General features: G+C 50.6%; 1 protein-coding gene across 1 annotated transcript in view; it reads right to left on the bottom strand.

Moving 5' to 3' along the window:
• Positions 1 to 1,437: 1,437 nt before the first annotated feature.
• The window catches only part of LOC104996979 (chromosome unknown open reading frame, human C14orf132), a 49,764-nt gene continuing 27,893 nt past the window's right edge, over positions 1,438 to 23,308 (bottom strand). The window contains exon 2 of the mRNA XM_010851401.1: positions 1,438 to 4,367. Coding sequence (XP_010849703.1) covers positions 4,143 to 4,367 — 225 coding nt within the window. The 3' untranslated portion in view covers positions 1,438 to 4,142. The remainder of the gene's footprint in view (positions 4,368 to 23,308) is intronic.

Consider the following 23,308-nt stretch of genomic DNA (forward strand, 5'->3'; position numbering starts at 1 on the left):
GAGAGGACCGTTTGTCTGGAAGGAGTCAGGCTGCAGTGCAGACAGCGGCCAAGTCTCTCCAGTCTCCAAGGACAGCTTCCAAGGGATGCTAGTGGGCTGGCAGGCAGCCAGGCCTTCCATTTAGAACAAGCTGGAAAGTGGCCTGTGTCTCTCGAGCCCAGCGGTACTTACTAGCCAGTTCTCCCCTTGGATCCCGGGGGACTCCCTAAAGGAGAAACGAGCTTCTTGCTCTGCGGGATAGATGGGTAGATGGGGCCAAGGGAGCCTCATTTGCCTCTTGACCTTGGACCCAGAGAAAGGGCAGTGATGACAGAGCGGGAACCTGCAGAGCGATAGTCTCCCCCAGGGCCTACGAATCCCCTGAGGACACGCCCAGCTCCAGTGTCCTCTGGCTTGGCTGCTCCTCCAAAGCTCCAGGGACCGCAGCTCCTGCCCTCCTAAATCAAGTGTTGCTGTGCACGGTGAGACGCAAGCACACACAGGTGTGGGATGTGGGACGCTCACAGCTTGCCGAGGGGAAGTGGAGGGGCACGGGGAGAAGCAAGTACAGAGAACATTCCAGAAAAGGTAGGACGCCTCCTCCGAGGAGCAGCCACTGAAGAGGCAAGTTCCTCCTTCCTCACCATGGGCCTGTCAAGCCAGGGTGGGCTCAGGAGCCAGCCTCACCTGGGAGAAGCCAGAACAGGAGCCCCAGAACAGAGTCCAAGGGAGAAGCATCCGTCCCCCTTGCTCAGGAGAGTCTTGGCGCTCAGTAGAAAGCCTGAGCCCGGGGTTGGGGCCCAACCTGCAGCGCCGACCGTCCCAGGATTGTCCTTATCAATTCTGGCTGTGTGAGCCCCTCCTCGTGTGGGCCCCCCTGTGGGGCTCTGAGTCAGGGCCCTTCTGTGTGTGTCCTGAGAACGCTGGTCTCTGGGCGCTTCTCTGGCCAAGGAAAGAGACTTGAGTTCAACTTAAAGAGGCGGGCAGGCAATAGGGACCCCCTTCCCAAGGAGGCTGAGCATGTCCCAGCCCAGGATGGTCAGACACTTCCACCTGCAGAGATCAGAGCCGGCCAGGCCTTACCACACCGTGGGACCTCGGGAAACGGCCTCTAGAGACTCGGCCTGGTTTAAAGGTGCCTGGAGATGCCACACAGCCACTAAAGGCTGCATGGCGTTCCAGAAAGAGCCTGGCTTTGGGACCAGATAGTTCAGGTTCATCTTGATCGTCACTTTGCTGCTGTGGCCTCAGGCAAGTTATTCCACTCCTCTGAGCTTCTGGTCCCTTATCTGTATTTCGGGACAATGATGTGGAGTAATGCCTACATGCTCAGTCACTTCAGTCATGTCTGACTCTTTGCAACCCCAGGGACTGTAGCCCGCCAGGCTCCTCTGTCCATGGGATTCTCCAGGCAAGGATACTGGAGTGGGTTGCCATGCCGTCTTGCAGGGGGTCTTCCTGACCCAGGAATTGAACCCGCATCTCTTAGGTGTCCTGCATTGGCTGGTGGGTTCTTTACCACTAGCGCCACCGAAGGTAATGGTGAAGATTACATCTGTGCCTGTTAACAGGGCACAAGGCTTGGACAGACTCAAGCAATACGGCCTTTACTTAACATCAAAGACAGAACCCCTTCTGTGGCCAGAGGGAGAAGACAGCGCACTCTGGCTGGAAATTAACAGGCACGTCAATCCCCAATGTTATCTGAGTAAAGTTGGAAAAAAATAAACAAAATCATAGGAGATGGAGTGGGCTGACCCTGGGTAAGACACTGCGAACCGTACGGATGTCAAGTTTGCGCGAGAAGGTCCCTGAAACTCCTGGCCCTGACATTAAGAAGAGAGAGAGACTTGAAAGTTGAATTTAACTAACATTCTCGTCAGGGGAAAGAAAACCTTCATAGGAGAGACTCCCATGCCCAGAAACACCCAGGGACCATGGGGCCCCCCAGGGCTGCCCTGGAAGGCTGGAGGCCTCCTTAGAGCTAAAGGTCAACCTTTCCACTCTTCCCCTCTCCTCCCTGTGTTACCAACATAGAACCTTCTCTCCCAGGGCCATCCCCACAGGCCCTTTGAGTACAGGGAGCCGCTACCTACCTCGGACAGGGCTGCAGGCTTCCAGGGAACGCGGGTTCAGAAGGCAAAGAATGGGGGTGTTTGGACGGGAGTGAGCCCCATGAAGACAGCTTGTCTCCCCAACCCTGGCTCTGGACTTCACTCCTTGGGTTTGCTCATGAAGACATGTGTCTATCTAATGAAGACCTTGCTCACGGGGCAGGCAGGGCCCAGGCCTTGACAGAGAGAAGGTTACTGGAGAAGCATCTGAGATGCTGTGCTCGAAACGGCCACCCCCGAGCCCTGCCTCTAAGCTGGTCCTACCTGCAGACGGCGAGGCCCGCTCTGCTCAGCGGTTCCACAGAGAGTCCAGAGAGGCGGTGCAACATCCCTTCTCCCAATCCCCAAAGGCCACGCTAATGCTCAGCGCTCATGACCGCCACTTGAGCTGCAGGTCAAGTGAAGGTCAAAGCCATCTGGAGGTCAGGCTGGTAACCCCATTAATGCAGCAGCTCGGGGCCAACCTCCCAGAGACGAGTGGCCGCCTCCGGACATTTAAGATGTCCCTTCACCTGTCATCAAGAACATTCTTTTCTCCTGACACCACAGCGACGAATTCAGCCTTCTTTTTTTTTTTTTTATAACTGTCCCCAAATACGCATATGGGCTTCTTTACCAGTCTTTGAAGTTTCTCAGCCTCCAAGAGGGAGTTTATGCCATCTCTTTCCTTTTGTACAACTGCAGGAAGGAAGCAAAGAAAAAGCCACTCTGGGCTTGTGGGCAAGCCAGCCTGTGTCCTAGCTCCCCCTACTCTTGGGGGGACAGGGAGGGCTGTCTTGGGGAAGGGGGTGCTTTGCCATGGACTTTCCTAAGGACGGAAGAAAAGCGAGTCCTTTGCTGTGTGAATCTCCTCCAGCACATGGATGTACTCAAAAGGCCGACAGGCCTGTGGTCTTACTGAGAGGGCTCCCAGGCTAGCCAGAATTCCCCAGCCACTGATTTTTAAGCATATCAGGAAACTGACTCAGGCAGATCACAAGAGTGCATGGTAGCCTAGTGGAGTTTAAAGTGTGTGGGTGTCTTAACGCACTGCCCACCCTGCACACAGCTTCAGAACCATCTGGATAGTCTCTCCCCACCCAGGGCAGCTGAGAAGGCAGGAATGTACTCAAGAAAGGGCTGAGGTGGGGCAGAGACAGCCTTGAATCACAGTCAGGAAATGTCTCTCCTGCTCTGACCCCTGCCATTCCATACTCTGGGACCTTAGGCAAGTCACGCCCCTCTCTCTCCCACCCACCAATTCACGAGATGCACAGACCTCATCTCTAGAGTTCTGTGACTTCTGAGAGAAGAAAGAGCCTCTTGAGCGGGTAGCCAGCATCCACCTGGCAAGTCTAATTTTTAAAGGCGCCTTCTCTTCTCTTTACAAAGCTGAGAAAGTCCATCCAGCAGATAAAAATCACCATCACTACCACCCCTGAGATCCACGTCACCAGGAATTCCCCCATCCTTGGGTTTCATAAGGGGTCAGGTGACTGGCATCAAAGACGCCATTTCCAAGTCAAAGGAGGAATGTTCTATGACATTTCCAGGGACCACCACGGATATTCCGAGGGGCCGAGTGAGAAACCAGATTGGGGTGGAAACACTCGGGTGCTGAAGGCCTCCCTTGCCCCAGCACCCCACAACCGGGGTGTGATATTAATACGTTTGCGTAAAAACGAGACACGTGAGTGATGATTCAGTGCCAGCAAGGGATCATCCAATCATGTCTGTATTTTAAACCAAACTTGACTGCTCCCTCCGGTCTCATGTTCGGGGAATGCAGTTTCAAGAATTTTCCAACCTGTTCCCCGAAGGTTTTGCCTTGTCGTGCCTCCAGGGGCTGGATGCCCAGGCTTCCACATTTTCTGGATCAGCAGAACCACAGCAGGGGGTTTTTGAAATCGGGGCTGCTTGGGGTAAATTCCGATGCATGGTCGCTCCGCTTGAGAGGCTGTGCTCCCGGCCAGAACTCCTGGTTCTAGAACATAGGTGCGGTCACAGGCCAGTGGGGACTGCGCCCGCGGTGAGCCCAGCGCAGGCGAGCCGGCCCGGAGCTCCCGTGTCTCAGAAGGTGAAGGCGTACACCACCCCCACCACCACGATGTTCCCCAGTGTCGCTATGATGGCGATCCAGAGCAGCACAGCGTCGTTGGAGGACCTGGGCGGCTCCTCCGGCTGCCCTTGGCCGTTGGAAGCCGCGTGCACGTTGGTGGAGGAGTTAAAGAGGGAGTACTCGGTGCTGAAGTCCTCATTGGGCGAGTCCATGAAGGCGCCTCCCATCATGGGGAGCTGGGAAGAAGGAGAGAGAGAGAATTAACCAGGGCCTGGGGCTGGAGGGCCGCCCGCAGAGGGGAGGGTGGCTGGTCCGGCAGCCCCGCGTGAAGATACAGCCCTAAACCGGGCTTTGCGTCTGGCCCTTAAATAAACGACAGCGCGTCTTTTCAGCTAGAAAAAGGAGCGCTCACAGCAACCTTTTGAGGCAGACGTTCACGGCAACCTTGCAGGTGACAATCCCATGGCTAGTTGGCAATTCACTGGGACGTACAGACCCTCCCTCTCTAAACACCAGCCCCCAGCCCCCGGACAGCACACATCCGCACATGTCTTTATTCTTCTCCTAACTGTAAAAATAATATGGGCTCAGCACAGAACATTAAGAAAATACAAAAGGAGAGGAAAAAAGAGAATCGCAATTTCACCACTTTGGGATAAACAATATTGTGAAATTTTCCTTTCCAATTTTGTGTGTGTGTGTGTATGAGAGAGAAAACATTTAAACATGTTGTTTTATACTCCTGTATTAAAAAGCCTATCAAAATGCGATTTTACAGTTGTATAATATTCTATCCTAAATACAAGCCATAATTTAATAATTTCCCCAGAACTGGAGATTTAGGAATTTGAATGTTTTCCTATTATAAATATGGCAAACCTAGACAGTGTGTTAAAAAGCAAAGATATCGCTTTGCCGACAAAGGTCAGGACAGTCAAGGCTATGATCTTTCCAGTAATCATGTAAGGACGTGAGAGTTGGACAATAAGGAAGGCAGAGCGCCGAAGAATTGATGCTTTTGAACTGTGGTGTTGGAGAAGACTCTTGAGTCCCTTGGATAGCAAGGAGATCTAACCAGTCAATCTTAAAGGAAATAAACCCTGGATACTCTCTGGAAGGACTGATGTTGAAGCTGAAGCTCTAATACTTTGGCCATCTGATCCAAATAGCTGGTCATTGGAAAAGACCCTGATGCTGGGAAAGGCTGAAGGCAGGAGGAGACGGGGGTGACAGAGGGTGAGATGGTTGGACGGCATCACTGATTCAATGGACAGGAACTTGGGCAAACTCTGGGAAATGGTAAAGGACAGGGAGGCCTGGCGTGCTGCAGTCCATGGGGTCAGGAAGAGTTGGACACGACTTGGTGACTGAACAGCAACAACATCCTTGTTCATACACTTGGGCATCCACACAGGCTTGCATGTGCATATTTATTTTTTGGAGCAGACCCAGATACAGAATTTCCCAGTCAATGACTGTTTCAGAGCTTCTAGTACTCAGGGACAAAATTCTCAGAAGGATGACTAATTCCCCTCAGAAGAATGACTAAAGTAAAGGCTGCTTTACTGCCCAGGAAGATGCCACATGTTTGCACTCTAGGGATCAGAGCTTCTCCTTCCATTTGTAAAGGCTTTTGCTCCTGAGACTTGGTGACGGGGTGGCAGGGGAGGGGGGTGCTGTGGAGGTGGGTTGCTCAAGGGGAGGGCTTGGCCCTGGATACGGTCCAGAAGATCAATGTCCAGGCCGTCCAGACCCTTCCAGACACATTTACAGGCTGATATGCCTTAAGTCCCAGAGTTGGCTTTGGCAGCTACTGTCATTGTTTAGACTGCAGTCTACCAGACTCCTCTGTCCATAGGATTTCTCAGGCAAGAATACTGGAGTGGGATGCCATTTCCTTCTCCAGGGGATATTCCCGACCCAGGGATCGAACCTGAGTCAGCCATATTGGCAGGTGGGTTCTATATCACTGAGCCACCAGGGAAACCCCTTGGCAACTTTTAGGCCCATAATAAACTTTTTTTAATGGCACATCAATGAATGAGCACTAGACAGTTAAGCCTTCCTTGGATAACATTTACCGAGCTATTACTACTACTGCCCATACAGAGACCCAGCTATGGTCAGGGAATGTGTTGGAGATCTTAAAACACTCTCATTTAATCATTTAGTCTCCAACTGCAGGGTACCATGGTACCCCTATTTCACAGATGGGTAAGTAAGGGTCAAGACCACTGCACTCATCTGTGCTGGGGTCAAGTCGGAGACCAGTCAGACACACTGGTTGGGGGTCAGGGTGCTTCCTGTTATATCCACAGCCTTCCCCATTCCTGGATCAGACTCAGTACTGGGTCTTGACACAGTCACTACCCCCTGGGACCATGCTCCAGTGGGGATGTGTGTACTGCCTGGGGGGATGATGGGAGCAGAGCAGGGACTGCCTCATTCAGCCATTCGTCTGACTTGTGCTGCTGCTGCTGTTGCTAAGTCGCTTCAGTCGTGTCCGACTCTGTTGGACCCCATAGACGGCAGCCCACCAGGCTCCACTGTCCCTGGGATTCTCCAGGCAAGAATACTGGAGTGGGCTGCCATTTCCTAGGGACTATTAATTAGGGGCCACAGTTCTAGACTCTGCAGCAGTAAGCCAGATCAGGGAGGCCCCTGCTTCTGGGGGTCCACGTTCTGGGCTGGGGATGAGAGCAGGAAAGGGGAAGGAGCAAAAAAGAGGGGCAGGAGGGAGGGATGGAATAAAAAAGAAGGAATATCTGAGAGGAACCCGAACCATTAGCGAATTCACACTGAGAGGCTACTTGCAGGCAGTTCCGTGTGCCGCCTGCTCCGAATCTCAGTGGCCTCTTTTTAAAGGATGCCCCATGACTGGGGCAACGGGTGCTTTTGAGCATCTGCGTGGGCTGCAAAGAGCAGCCTTTGACTGGCTCACACTCAGAGCAGCTCGGCATTTCATCCACAGCACAGCTTGGTCCTTTATTTAGACAGGTGTCAATCTGGGAGCTGTAGTGACAAACACAGGCCACCAGGGGGCGACCAGGAGAGGCCTCCTGCTGATCCTTGAAAGGGCCGGGCGGCAGGGTGGCGCTGCAGGTCACAGCGGTGAGTTCACTTTGTGAGAATTTATCTGGGGCTGCATTTATACTCGGGTCCTCCTTTCTTAGACCTTGCAGTTCTATTTCTAGAACTTTATCCTAGGGAAACAATTATACCAAAGATACACAAAGATGTTGTCTAAATATTACACAAAATGTTCAGTGGAGGGAATTAAATAAATTCTGGTGTATCTATCCAGCAGATTACACAGTCTTAATGATACAGACCTATACACAGGTCAAGTAAAATACAGATAACACAATAACATTATACATGGTATTAACAGTATGATATTTTTGTAAAAATATTTATACATGTATATGTGTGTGTGTATTAGTTGCTCAGTCATGTCCGACTTTTTGCAACACCATAGACTGTAGCCCACCAGGCTCCTCTGTCCATGGGGATTCTCTAGGCAAGAATACTGGAATGGGTTGCCATTCCCTTCTCCAGGGGATGTTCCCAACCCAGGGATCAAACCCAGGTCTCCCACATTGCAGGCAGATTCTCTACCGTATGAGACACCAGGGAAGCCCTCTATGTGTACATGTGCATCAGAAAAATCTGGAAAGACACTAGATGTGAACTGGTTAACTGAACAGTGGGATTAACTGACATGATCTTTTTACTTATGTATATTTCTTTCTGGGCTTCCCTGGTAACTCAGTGGTGTAGAATCCGCCTGCCAATGCAGGAGACGTGGGTTCAATCCCTGGGTCGGGAAGATCCCCTGGAGAAGTAAACAGCAATCCACTCCAGCATTCTTGTCTGGGAAATTTCATGGACAGAGCAGCCTGGTGGGCTACAGTCCATGGGGTTGCAAAGAGCCAGACACGACATAGAGATTAAACAGTATAACAGTGTATTAAATTATTAAATTAGTGTATGTTATACTTAGTATATTTTAATAGATAGGATGACAAACACAAATGAGAATAATAATTAACATATCTTCTATTAAAAATGCAATCAAAAGTTTAAACAGAAGAGCTGTGACCTTGTTTTGCCCCTCAGCTGGTGATATAGATGAGACGGGTTACAGATGAATCACGCACATCCATTCTAGGGGGTCAGCAGAGGCAGTGATCGACTGTCCTGCAGGGAGGGGCCCAGACTTTCCCATGAAACCTACTCACCCTTTGGATCTTAGCTAATGGTCCTGTCCACTATAGCCTTCCATCCTGTGTACCCCCAAGACCACAACTTCTCCTTGGGGGCTCCTGTCTCAAGATGCAGTTCTTATCTCAACCCCCCCAGAGGTCTGGAAGCTCTCAGCAAGGAGCAGACAAGTTACTTCTCATTGTGGAATTTCTAAAGCCTTGCCCAGATCATCAGCACAGTGGTGCCTGATAAATCCTGCTGATTGACAGATGAGTGACGACCACCCTCAACCAGACTGACAACACTGTTGGCCTACTCTACCCCTCCAGCACCTCCCCGCTGATCCCACCCCTATCTGGGGGAGTACCCTCTCCTCCAGCAGCCCTGACATGGCACCACCCATCTCTAGGGTCTTCATCTGACCCGCCCACCCTTACATCAGGTGAAGCCGAAGACACTGTTAGCTGATGGCCTCTTAGAAGGTGGGGCTCAGGCCAGGCTGGAAGCTGAATTTCTCCCTCCCGAGCAAGCCTGGACTTCTAGGTTGGTTTAGCCCCCTTCCCTGACACCTCTGCTGCACGCCCCTCCCTGGAATTAATCACATACTCGTTGTCCTCTGCCCAGCGACCATCTCAGCCTCTCCTTCTCCCAACCCCCAGGGCCCTGGGTTCTTAGACAGACCACTCCCTGCCCCCTGACTCCACTTCTGTTGAGATCTCTGGACGTTAGCCTGATCCCCCCTCTCCTCTCTTCAGGGGATATGGAGGCACAGTGGGTATTTCCATCCAAATCGTTGGGGGAAAAGGCGGGGCACTGGCCAGAGCCTTTGGTTGGTGGGGGGAGGAGGGAGCAGCCCCCCAGGCTGACACAGCCCTGCCACCTACTTGCAAAGGGGCTGCTAACTTCTCCTCCCAGAGGCCTCACCTGTGCCCCTCCCTATCCAGTTCTGTGGGTAGTTAATGCCGTTTGAGTTTCCTATTGCCACAAACTCAGTGGCTTAAAACAACACACATTTGACTTCCCTGGTGCTCTAGTGGTTAAGACTCCATGCTCCCCCTGCAGGGGCCATGGGTTCAATCCCTGCCCTCCCTCCCCGCCCCACCCCCAGTCAGGGAAGTTCCACGGGGCACTCAGTATGGCAAAAATAAAAAATTAAAATGACACGCATTTATTATCTTACAGTTCTGGAGGTCCGAAGTCTGACTGCACTCATTATACTGGGCTCCCTCGGGCCATCTCCCATCTCAAGACCCTTAATCTTCCTCACGCCCGCAAGGTCTCTGGCCACATAAGGTACCCACCACAGGCCTGGCTGACTGGAGGTGGATCTCCCACCATACGGGGAACTCTTGAAGGCAAGGCCACGGCCCTCTCATCTCAGTCCCCCTCGTAACACAGAGAAAGTGACAAGGACGACCGTGTGGAATTACTGAACTTGAAATCAGCAGATGGCCAATTTCCTACTCCTGATCCCAGAGCTCCCGGGCGATGGGACAGCTCGTTCTCCACGGTGAGCCCCTCTCTGCCCTAAACCTCAGGGTCACAGCCCGTGTCTGATTCTGCCACCTCAGGGTGTGGGGGAGGGGTGGGCTCTGGTGTCAGAAAGACTTGGGGGTGAACCCTGCTTTGTTACAGAGCGTATAGCCGAGCGAATCGTTTACCCAACTCGCCCCCATCTCCTTCCCTGTAAGTGACGGAGATAATACGGTAGAACTGCTGGATTCTCCTAAGGAGGGAATCAGGTCATCTAGGATAAATAAAATGTGGCACCGGTCACTCAGTCATTTCGAATATTCTTTTCTTCTCCTGTTTGTGTAGTAATTCAAAACCGAGATTATTCTCGGTTATTCAGCTGCTTCAGCTGAAGTGAGGGAGTGGAGAACCTGGCCTTTCCAGGTGTGAGCTTTTGTGCGATCAGTTAATCAGATGCTCCTTTGTGACTGTACAGACCACCCTCCACGTCCCCACAGGTCTTGTTGAGACCACCTGCCAAGAGATGCTCTGAGTCCAGTCCGCGCTGTTGCTCAGTCCACCTCCTCGGCTTTGTTGGTTTTAACGGTTTTTTCCCTTTGTGAAACAGAGTCTACTTCAAAGTGCCACGTAAGACATGAAAATAACTATAGACAGCAAAATCCCATGAATAGAAAACCAAAAAAGGTTGGCCTCAATTCCACCATCTGGGACTTGGGACGATCTGACCAGAAACTGACTCCTGGTAAGAATGAGGGAATAACGGCTAAAGTCCCTTCAGAGTCAGGTGACCCCAGAAGCCTCTGGAAGGTCTTTCTGAAAGCCCCTCCAGCCAGCCAGGTCTAATTTTAAGCTGCTTCCTGAACTGACCCCTGGATGTCACAGTCTTGTGGAGATGAGTGACCGGGCCTTCTCATACCCGTGGGCAGGTGTCGTCACTGGAGCCCTGAGGAGGGGATGAGGGGCCTGGATGAGTTCACAGCTCAGATCTGGGGGTGATGATTCCTAACTTCAAACACCAGGAGGTCCCTCATGCAGAAAAGAGCATGGCTTGAGGAGAAAGAACAAGAGAAGAAGTCTTCTCTTGCTCAGTCATTTAATTGCTAAGTCATGTTCAGCCCTCTTGCGACCCCATGGACTGGAGCCCGCCAAACTCCTCTGTCCATGGGATTTCCCAGGCAAGAATACTGAAGCAGCTTGCCATTTCCTTCTCCAGGGGCTCTTCCCAACCCAGGGATCGAACCTCTGTCTCCTGCTTGGCAGGTGGGTTCTTTACCACTGAGCCACCCAGGAAGCCCCTTGCTCAGTTAGATGCTAGCAATCAGAAGGACACTGCATGGGGTGAGGATGGGGCTGGGAGCAAGGAACTCATTTCCTCATCAGGGACGATCTTGTCAAGATCAGAAACAGTCTTGTTGGCTTATTGAAGCGGGGACAGCAGAAGAGAGTGTTGAAGGTCAGTGTTACCTGCACAGATTTCCTGACCATAACTGCCAGGACAGTGGGGACCTTCCCTCCTTCCCACAGCATCTTGGAGCCTAGAACAGGGCAGACACTCCAAACTATAACACTTGGTGAGTGAATGAATTCCAGGGCCATCGGCCAAGAATCCCACAAGCATGCTGAGATTTGGGCCTGGAGCCAACGTTTCCCTTTTTGTGGGCTCCAGACCCATTTCTTAATCTGAGGTTCAGATTTTTCATTTAAAACTGGGGAGGGGCTTCCCTGGTGGCCGCATGGTTAAGAATCTGCCTACACTGCAGGGAACACAGACGGGTTCAATCCCTGGTCCGAGAAGATTCCACATGCTTCGGAGCAACTAGGCCCATGCACCCAACTACTAAGCCTGGGCTCTAGAGCCGGAGAGTCACAGCTACTGAAGCCCGTGTGCCCTGGAGCCTGTGCTCCTCAACAAGAGGAGCCACCACAATAAGAAGCCACAATTAGAGGAAGCCCGCACACAGCAACGAAGAACCGGCACGGGCAAAAAGAAATCAATTAATTAAAAAAACATTAAAACGGGGGAAGAAAAATGCAGACAGCCTCATAGAAGAAGGGAGATGCTGGGAGGGCCTTATACTATGTGAAAAACACTTTTTGGGAGGAAAAAGCGAGTCTGGAGATAAACTTAGTTATCATCCCTGAAATTAAAAACATGCCTTAAAAATAATCCTATATATTATGCATGGATCCACATATAGGTAAATGTACAGACAAGGACGGTAAACATATCAGCCAGATTTACAACAGCAGCAGCAGCTGTAATTTATCTGAGAAAGGAGGATATGGGGGGAAGGAGACTGATTCTGTTTGTAATATGTTATTCTAGGAAAAGAAAGATGAGGAAGCATGATTAAATATTAAAAGGGGTCTGTTCTGGTTGGTGGGCATATGGATGCCTGTCGCCTTCTGGTGTTTTAAACTTCATCACATCAGTTCAATGCTTTCAACACAGGAGAGCACCACACACGGGATGCTTAGGACCAGACCCCTCGGAAGCCAGGGTGGTACCCCTGCCTTGGGGTGCCTGTCCTTCCATGTTGGGGTCACCGTGTGGCATGTGTGGCCCATTATGGTGTGGAAGGGCTCCAGGAGGGCTGTCATGGACACTGGGGCCCCGTCCTCCAGGGTCCACGCAGTGCCCACCCCACCCCCTATAGCAGTGCCGCTCCGTGGGGGCAAGGCCTCCAGGTCCCATCTGTTTCCGTCGAGGAGTCAGAAGTGACATGAATCTCCCCTAAGCTGGGCCCCTCCAGGGGAAGGAGCAGAAGATGCTTTCAAAAGAAAATCTTCAAAGAGCAGTCACCAGAGACCAGCCAGACACTCTACTGAATAATGAGCACCTGGCAGAGGAGGGGACGTTTGTTGGCGGTGGCTGATGAAGGGAGCTTGCTGGCTGTACCCCGGGCTCCACCGGACTCTGCCCCCTTGAAGGTCCTCCTCAGGGCCCTGGCACTGCAGGGTTCCGGCCCAGGCGCACGTAGATTCAACTAGACTCTGGAGGATGGGGCCCCAGTGCCCACGGCAGCCATGCCCCCCTGGAGCCAGTCCACACCACGCTTGGCCATGTGTGCCGCACGGTGACACCAACAGTGTGGATGAAAAAGTTAAATTTGTACTAGAGTAAAAACATTCCTGGTAGCTCAGAGGGTAAAGAATCTGCCTGCAATGCAGGAGACCAGGGTTCGATCCCTGGGTCAGGAAGATCCCATGGAGAAGGAAATGGCAACCTACTCCAGTACGCTTGCCAGGAGAATCCCATGGACAGAGGAGCCTGGTGGGCTACAGTCTATGGGGTTGCAAAGAGTCAGATATGACTGAGCAACTAACACGCAAAAACATTCCTATTGTTCTACATCCCTTTGGGGCCGGGAGACTTGGGGTCTGGCCGCTGCAGCCCTGCCCCTCTTTCCAAGCCTCATTCACCAGGGAGGAAGCTCAGATGAGCCATCACCAAGGTTCAAGCCCAGTGCTCAGAAGCCTGCCAGACACTAAGAAGGCAAGAGTCATTTATAAATGGCTGTAAAGTGAGACCTGAGTGGTGAGATCATCAGATAATCACTTAGATAAAGTCCTCAGAACTAATAAGGACCTCCTGCACAGCACAGGAACTTGACAATATACTCTGTAACAGCTTACATGGGAGAAGAATCTTAAAAAAAGAGCAGATATATATATATATAACTGATTCATTTTGCTGTCCTCCTAAAATGAACACAATATTGTAAATCAACTAGACTCCAATAAAATTTTTAAAATATTCCTCAGACAAAATACAGGGAACCCAGTTAAATGTGAATTTCAGATAAACAACAAAATAATTTTTTTGTGTGTAATAGTAGTAAAATACTCTGGGAGCTGATAATGGACAAGGAGGCCTGGCGTGCTGCAGTCCATGGGGTCGCAAAGAATCCGACATGACTAAGTGACTGAAGTGAACTGAGGAAAATAATTTTGTGTATGTGTCTCTGTGTGTGTGTGTGTGTGAAGTTGCTTCAGTAGAGTCTGACTCTGTGACCCTGTGGACTGTAGCCCACTAGGCTCCTCTGTCCATGGGATTCTGCAGGCAAGAACACTGGAGTGGGCTGTCATGCCCTCCTCCAGGGGATCTTCTGGACCTAGGGATCAAACCCGTATCTCTTCTGTCTCCTGCATTGGCAGGTGGATTTTTTACCATTAGCACCACCTGCTGCTGCTGCTGCTGCTGCTGCTAAGTTGCTTCAGTCGTGTCCGACTCTGTGCGACCCCATAGAGGGCAGCCCACCAGGCTCCCCAGTCCCTGGGATTCTCCAGGCAAGAACACTGGAGTGGGTTGCCATTTCCTTTTCCAATGTATGAAAGTGAAAAGTGAAAGTAAAGCCGCTCAGTCGTGTCCGACTCACAGGGACCCCAGGTACTGCAGCCTACGAGGCTCCTCTGTCCGTGGGATTTTCCAGGCAAGAGTACTGGAGTGGGGTGCCGTTGCCTTCTCCCAGAAGGCCCCTGCTGCTGCTGTTGCTGCTGCTGCTGCTGCTAAGTCGCGTCAGTCATGTCCGACTCTGTGCGACCCCATAGACGGCAACCCAACAGGCTCCTCTGTCCCTGGGATTCTCCAGGCAAGAACACTGGAGTGGGTTGCCATTTCCTTCTCCAATGCATGAAAGTGAAAAGTGAAAGTGAAGTCGCTCAGTCATGTCTGATTCTTAGCAACCCCATGGACTGCAGCCTACCAGGCTCCTCCGTCCATGGGATTCTCCAGGCAAGAGTACTGGAGTGGGTTGCCATTGCCTTCTCCGCAGAAGGCCCCTAGGAAGCCCTAAATAATTTTAGTATATCTCAAATGTCATATTAGACATATTTGGAGCAAAAAAAAATTATAGGTGTAGTAAAAAATTATCTGACATTCAAATGTAACTGGGCTAACAACCACGGCTGTGTTCTGCCCACCTTCTCTACCAGCCATGGCAACCAGCAGATGCCCCACGTGACCCCAGACACGTGCTTGCTCTGATCCAGGCAGAAACTAAGAGCTCCAAACAGACCTGCTTTGGGCTCCCTGGAAAGTGGGAAATCCTTTTCTCCTCCCCCTGAGGCTATTAGCGGGAGGGCTCTGCCTCCTTCCACAGCAGCTCAGGGTCAGGATCAGCGCCAGGGCTAGTCTGCATGACCACCTCCAGCCCCAGGCTTTAGGCATCTTGTCTAAAACCACTAATGAGCATCACACACCCGGGACTGGCATCCAGGCCTCCGGACCACCAAGCCCGCTGGCTGTCTCATGAAGTCACGTGACCCCTGGCGATGCTACCTCGGCAGAGAAGTGACGTCCACACTTGGCTCTTTTGTTCAAAGAGCACAAGGCAAAAGAGCCATTCTGCCCTTCCATCAAACTTGGGGCACTCAGGCAGCCACCCACCTCCCTATGTGTTTCTTCCGCAGAGGCTGAAATTAAAGGCAATATTTGACACTCCTGTTGGCTAGTGTTTACACACTGAAGAGGTTTAATTAAAGACAAAGTGGAGGCAATAAAAACAGTAGCTACCATTTATCGAGAGCCTGCTCTATGCCAGGTATGCCCTGGGCATCTTATGGGCATGGCTGCATTTTATCATGAACAACGAACCCCCTGGGTTGGGTACCATCATCATGTATGTGAGGGGTGAAGCATCGCCCCACAGCCAACTCCATAGCCACTGTACATGGAAGCTGATGCTGTGCAGGGCCAAGAGGAGAGACGCTTTATTCCCTCAAAGAGAGAGGGGAGCCATGCGGCACCCCCAAATGTGACCAGGCAGAATGCCATCCGGGCCAGTGCTGAGTGCACACAGAGAACTTTTTTTTAAATGTCAGCGAGTTTTAAAGTCTTCATTGAATTTGCTATGCTACTTCTTCTGCTTTATGTTTTGGCTTTTTGGTTTCGAGGCACGGGGGATCTTAGCTCCCTAACCAGGGATCGAACCTGCGCCTCCTGCACTGGACGGTGAAAACTTAACCCCTGGGCCACCAGGGAAGTTCCGACATGCTGAGAACTTTTAGAGCAACCTCTGTGTTTATTTGGTGCCCCCCTCGAAGCATGGGGCCACTGTGACTTTAGTCTTGTGCAACGGTGACTCTCAAAAAGGTTCCTGACCAGGGATGGTGAGGGGTCAGATCCCACCATCTGCAGGGGCCACACCGTCCTTACTTACCCCTGAGCTCTATGTTCCAGGCATTTTCATGAAGCTGCCTCATGGCTCAGGCTGCTCACCTGCCTACCTGTCCTCCACCTGGGCTCATGTCCTCTCCTGAGGCTCTCCTGAGCATCCAGGGGCCCAGCAGGGATGAGCAGGAAGTCCCAACGAAGAGCTATTTCACCCTCACACCAGCCCAGCAGCAGGGGGCTGGCTGGGGGCTCAGAGAGGGGCAGTCGTTTCCCTGAGCTTGCACAGCTATAAGTGATCAGAAACCAGCAACATCTGCCAACTCCTAACCCCTGTTGTCACTCCAGGCTGTGTGGCTTTCTCCACTGGGGCCCCACGCTAATTCATTCCTACAACTGATGAAATATTTATTATGTTACATTACATTTATCACACTATATTTTATTTATTGTATCATGTTGCATTACATTCTATTATAGTTGGCCATGTACTAACATTACATGAGGGCTTCCCAGGTGGCGCTAGCGGTAAAGAACCTGCGGGCCAATGCAGGAGACGTAAGAGACGTGGGTTTGATCCCTGGGTCTTGAAGATCCCCTGGAGGAGGGCATGGCAATCCACTCCAGTATTCTTGCCTGGAGAATTCCCATGGACAGAAGAGCCTGGCAGGCTACAGCTCACGGGGTCAAAAGAGTTAGACACGACTGAAGCGACTTAGCACACAAGACTTAGCACATTACATCATGTTATGTTACATTACATTATAGTTAGCTCTGTACTTGGGTTACATTATAGTATATAATGTCAAGTTCACTATACTATCAGTACACTGTATTAGAGCTAGCTGTGTGCTTGTATATCTTTCTTAAGGGCTGAGCTTTTTCAGGACACAAGCTGAGTTTAATTTCTCTTTGAATCCCTGGTGCCAGGCACATCAATTCACACAGACTAGATGCTAAAACTATTTTTTTTATTAAAAAATATTTTCTCAATTACTTGCTGCACCTTGCACTCTTTGATACAATAGCTACCCGGTGGGCGCGGTGGTTCTACTTGTTGTGGCTGAATATTTCTAGACCCACAGAAGGCCTAGGAAAATAAGGATATTTTTGGAAAGCCTGGGAGCATTACAGAATTAAGAGGAAAAATCAAATTCACCATCTTTGAAACCATTGCCATAGAAACTCAGCACAACGCAGCAGGAGCAAACACTGTCTCATCAGAACCCATCATCTTTGATTACGAGGAATAAAGAGAACGCTTGCCTTGGAGACAGAAAAGCCAGACAGCAGTGTGGGGGTCCAGACTTCCAGGACCCTGTCCACAGTGAGAACGCAGAGGCCATCACTTGTTTTTAGAGGAAGCTGGCTAAGAACCTTAAGGAGAAACAGCCAAGACCAGTTCAAGTTGATGCCACCTTACTGACTATTTGCTGAGCAAACACAAAACAATGGGGAGTTTTGAAATTCTCCCTGAGGGAACAGCAGGCAAAGGTTGTCATAAATTAGTACCTATTCTGCCCCAGTGAATTCAATAGCATCTTCTGAGTAATTCCATAGCATCTCAACAATGAACTGAGCATCCCCTGTGGCAGCCCACATCCTTTCCTGAGGGGGCCTTTATTGTATCAAATTCTCTTTATCCAGTAGAATAAAATCTCAGGGCCTGAGGGTGATGGCAAGAAATTTATGCCACTGTTCATTCATTCGTTCATTGGCTAAACAAGCATCTACTATTCGCCAGGGGGCGGGGTGAAAGCCTGAGGTGCAAAGAGAAAAAACATGTGATCCCCATTTTGGAGGAAGAGAGAAGGAGAAAGGGAAAGAGAGAGAAGCCGGGAGAAAGAGAGGGAGGGAGACAGGAGGGGACAGAATTAACTAATGAAATAAAATTTGAATAGTGCGTTCTGCATCAGTGGGTGTGTGCATACCAGAGAGAAGGGAAGATGGGGCGACAGTACACCAGCCTCTTTACCCCCCTAAGTGGGTCCTTTTGGATGATTTTTAAAACCTCCCCTCCTCTATGTGACAAAAAGACAAAATCATTTTCAGAGTACTCACAACAAGAAACAAATAACAACATCCTTGGCAGGAGAGACTGGCATCTCCATGGAATGTTTTTAATGTTTTAAGACACCAGAGTCTCCTTCAACCTATAAAGGTCCCGGTGTATCGCCACACCCCTCCTCCCCAGGGACCCCTGTGTGTGCAGGAAAAAGGGGCAGACACAGCACAAGACAAGGCATGACCAATGTCCTGGGAAGCTTCCAGAAGGTTTTCACGAGGAGCTGTCCCTCAATACAGGTCCTGATAGATGGACAGGGAGGAGTCTGTCAGGCAGAGAGAAGGGGTTGATCTGTCCAAATTCTTCTGATACTATGAGATAGGACCTAGTTCATAGCAATCTCACCCCACCCTTCATTGGCTGTGTCGGGTACCATCTTGGAAAGAAGCCGCGATGACAGGTGTTCCTGTCTGAAGACAAAGACTCTTCTGGTCCATTGAGAAGCCATGTCGAAGCCCCCTGCCTGGGCACAGGAGAGAAGGACAGCCCAGTGTGTTGTGAAGAAAACAGGGCAGAGAAGATATAAGAAAGTGAATGTGAAGTCGCTCAGTCGTATCTGACTCTTTGCGACCCCATGGACTGTAGCCCACCAGGCTCCTCCATCCATGGAACTTTCCAGGCAAGAATACCGGAGTGGGTTGCTATTTCCTTCTCCAGGAGATATTCCCGACCCAGGGATTGAACCCGGGTCTCCCGCACTGCAGGCAGACTCTTTACCCTCTGAGCCACCTGGGAAGTCAAAGATATAAGAGGCTGAGGCCAAATGCCTAATTCCTTCCAGCAAGCATGGCAGTTCCAGAGGTGGCCTGAACAGAGTCCCAGAGTGCCAGGAAAGCAAGTCAAGACCCAGGCGTGACTTCTGTTATTCCCTCAAAGTCCCCACCATCCTGTTTTTGGATCAAGAGGACTTTTTAAGAAGTAATTGCTCACAAGGACGCTTAATCCCTGATCGACTGGCATGGCCAAGAGGCTACTCCATCGTGATCCTCTGTCCCCGAGGGTAACATCCACCATCCGCAGGCTTGCAGGGACGAGCAGGGCTGCGACCTTGTCCACAGCTGCAAATCAACAGGTGCTTAAGAACCTCTCTGGCCTCAACTTAACAAACAAGCATCTCTCACCTCCTGACCACCGCTTCATAACTGCCCAGAGTTTTTTTTTTTTTTTCAAACAGTAGATTAAATTTTTTTTTCTATGCACTAACAGTCATGGTTTTACTGTGTACTGACACCCTCTTGTTTTGAGATTCAGAAGCACTTGTACTATCTTTGATCCTGAGTGCTTTGCACATAGTAGGCACTCAATAAATACTCACTGACTTGTTTGGGCAAAATCAAGTCTGTATTATGTGCCACAGGAAATCTCTCTGTTGGAGAGAAGTCATTTTAGAAATGAGGTTGTATTCTTCCCAAGAGTATTTAAGGATACTCCAAGGCTAACGAGGACTGGGGTGGCCCAAGAAAGCATTTCAGTCCTCCGTGGAAAAACCCTGGTTCAGTTTCAGCTGAAAAGCTTGGGAAAGGGATCTGGGCTTATTTCCTGCAGAATCTGACAAAGATGCCACTCTGAAGATTGGGGTTAAGAGAATCTGATTGTCACCAGCAGCTGGAGGCAAGGGAGGAGGGTGGGAGGAGGAATTTGTTCTAAGAAGAGGCAGAAAACGCCTCCTTTTCAATCAGAAAATACAGCCCTCTTGTTTCAAATAAGTACAAACACACACAGGTTCATGTGCTCAGTCATGTCCGACTCTTTATAACCCTGTAGACTGTAGCCAGGCTCCTCTGTCCGTGGGATTTTCCAAGCAAGAATACTGGAGTGCGTTGCCATTTCCTTCTCTAGAGGATCTTCCTGACCCAGGGATCGAACCTGTGTCTCCTGCAGTCCCTGCATTGGCAGGTGGATTCTTTACCACTGAGCCACTTGAGAAACCTAAAGATACCCATGGGTGACTGTAATCTCCATGTCAGCTTTTGCAACATGCAAAAGAAAGAAGGGCAGATAAATGAAAGGGTGAGTAAGACAAAGAACCACTGGTCCTTTTGGCTTTCTGTCCTGATAAACTGGGAGCAAAGACCATGACACTCATCACATAAGTGAAGTGGGAAGAAGGGCTGGGGTTCCGGCCAGGGTGCAGATTCAGGCTCTGTCTCCCATGGAGGGTGTGGCCATAGGCATACCACCTCACCCCAAGCCCATTTTCTTCACCTGACATGTGTGTGGGGCAACCCCTGGACTGCCAGCTCATGGGGAAGTTCAGAGGTGATGTGCACACAGCAGGCACTTAGTAAGGGAAGCGACTTGTTGGAGAGAAGGAGTAAGCAAATAAGAAAGCTGCCTGCGAGGGCTTTTGACTTCAAAAGGTGCCAGAGGTCCAAGGCAGATAGAGAGAGGATTTATCATCAGGAATTTTCCCTGATAGCTCAGTTGGTAAAAGAATTCTCCTGCAGTGCAGGAGACCCTGGTTCAATTCCTGGGTTGGGAAGACCCGCTGGAGAAGGGACAGGCTGCTGCTGCTGCTGCTGCTGCTGCTGCTGCTGCTACTTAGCATGTCCGACTCTATGCAACCCCATAGACGGCAGCCCACCAGGCTTCCCCATCCCTGGGATTCTCCAGGCAAGAACACTGGAGTGGGTTGCCATTTCCTTCTCCAATGCATGAAAGTGAAAAGTGAAAGTGAAGTCGCTCAGTTGTGTCCAACTCTCAGCAACCCCATGGACTTCAGCCCACCAGGCTCTTCCATCCATGGGATTTTTCCAGGCAAGAGTACTGCAGTGGGGTGCCATTGCTACCCACTCCACTATTCTTGGGCTTCTTGCAGCTCAGCTGGTAAAGAATCCACCTGCAAGGTGGGAGACCTGGGTTCCATCCCTGGGTTGGGAAGATCCCCTGGAGATTGGAAAGGCTACCCACTCCAGTATTCTAGCCTTGAGAATTCCATGGACTGTATAGTTTATGGGGTCCCAAAGAGTCGGACACAACTGAGCGACTTTCATTTTCACTTTTCTCATTAAGGAGATGTGTTGTTACCGAGATAGACGACTCAGTGGTGGAGGAATTACCTCTTTGAGAATGAGTGAGAAAGCTGGGGAATTGTGCGAGGCGTTTATTTCCTTAAATCTTCCTCACCCACAGGCATCATCTGTTATACACTGGTTATACTGTGGCTAACACAGTATACTTAAAAGAAAACACAGTAAATTAAACACACACCCACAAGCATCACATTTGCCACTGCAGCTTGGCTAGTCCTCACACCAGCCTGAGCGGCTGCTCTCGGCAGTCCTGGTGGCCCCGTTTGCTGTCTGTCACTTAACCAAGAGCAGGCAGCTCTTTGAACTCACCAACTTAAACCTGGGGCAACAGCACACATGCCCAACGGCAACAGATTATACCAAACCCCAGCTACCCCAACAGAGAGAAAAGGCAGGACAAGGGGTCAGGCCGTCCGGATTTCAACACCTGACTTGGCTACCGCAGAGCTGTGTGACCAGAGAAGAGTCCCTCACCCTCTCCGAGCCCTATTTTTCTCAGCTGTAAGATGGGACCAATGAGAACACTTCCCTCCTTGGGATGCTGTGAGAACTTCACGAGCTTTCAGATGTAAAGACCTGAGCTCAATGCTTGGCCCAGGGTGTTAAGCACAGGGCCTGGCACCGCATGGTTAATAATATAATAAGCAACCGACTTTCTAGCAATGATTGTCATCACTACTATGATCAGCAGTAGTAGTTGATGGTTCTCGCCACTTTAGTTTTACTACTTTAAGATGGTGCATCTCTGAAAAGAACTTTTTCAAACTCTGGAATTAGGAGCTCAGTATTTTCCTTCCAACTCTAGAATCTGTAGCGAACAAGCAATGAGCTGGGGAAATGGGCTGCAGGGGTGTGCCGGGGCATCTGGGAACCCTTGGCTCACTCCCTCCCCCAGAGAGCATCTTGGACCCTCTGATGTTTGGGGGATGGACGGGATGGAGGGCTTATTCCTCTTTGGACAGATGTGTGTTGATGGGCTGGTGGTGGGCAGATTCCCTGGGGCTGGTGGTGAGGGGGAGGGAAGAGATGCCTGGCCGGGGAGGAAAGTAAGTGTGTGGGTGAGGCAGGAGGAGGGGAAGACAGAGGGTGAGCCGAGCCCCGAATTCCCAGCTCACAGCAAGAGAGAATGCGGGGGATGCAAACCAGCTGCTGGAATAAACTCAACCTACGAGAAACATCAATAACCTCAGATATGCAGATGACACCACCCTTATGGCAGAAGGTGAAGAGGAACTAAAGAGCCTCTTGATGAAAGTGAAAGAGGAGAGTGAAAAAGTTGGCTTAAAACTCAACATTCAGAAAGCTAAGATCATGGCATCCAGTCCCATCATTTCACGGCAAATAGATGGGGAAACAGTGGAAACAGTGAGAGACTTTATTTCCCCGGGCTCCAAAATCACTGCAGATGGTGACTGCAGACATGAAATTAAAATACGCTTGCTTCTTGGAAGAAAAGCTATGGCCAACCTAGACAGCATATTAAAAAGCAGAGACATTACTTTGCCAACAAAGGTCCATCTAGTCAAAGCTGTGGTTTTTCCAGTAGTCATGTATGGATGTGAGAGTTGGACTATAAAGAAAGCTTAGCGCTGAAGAATTGATGCTTTTGAACTGTGGTGTTGGAGAACACTCTTGAGAGTCCCTTGGACTGCTAGGAGATCCAGCCAGTCCATCTTAAAGGAAATCAGTCCTGAATATTCATTGTAAGGACTGATGCTGAAGCTAAAACGCCAATACTTTGGCCACCTGATGTAAAGAACCAACTCACTGGAAAAGACCCTGATGCTGGGGAAGAATGAAGGCGTGAGGAGAAGGGGACGACAGAGGATGAGATGGTTGGATGGCATCACCGACACAATGGATGTGAGTTTGAGTAGGCTCCAGGAGTTGGTGAAGGACAGGGAAGCCTGGCGTGCTACAGTCCATGGGGCTGCAAAGAGTTGGACATGACTGAGCGACTGAACTCACTAACTGTTTATCCATGAGACCAACAAACATGTACAGCACTGGAAGCTTCTACACCTTGCAAAGCGCATCTCCACTGGCTCTGCTCATTCAGGGCTCACAGTGTAACACGGCCACTCTCCGTTGGTACTGGCCAAAAGACTGCGGCTCTGGGGTACAAGGACTTGCCTGAGGGCCCCAGTGGGCGTGGTGGGGGGGGGCGCAGCTCAGAACCAGATCCGATACTTTCGCCTTCACACTATCCCCATGCCTCGCCCTCGGGACAGGCTGGGAAGAATGACACAGTCTGGGCCACGGGGGCTGCCCTCGACGTCTGCCTGCACC

The sequence above is a fragment of the Bison bison genome, unplaced genomic scaffold (assembly GCF_000754665.1).
Source record: "Bison bison bison isolate TAMUID 2011002044 unplaced genomic scaffold, Bison_UMD1.0 scf7180017864302, whole genome shotgun sequence".
NCBI lineage: Eukaryota > Metazoa > Chordata > Mammalia > Artiodactyla > Bovidae > Bison > Bison bison.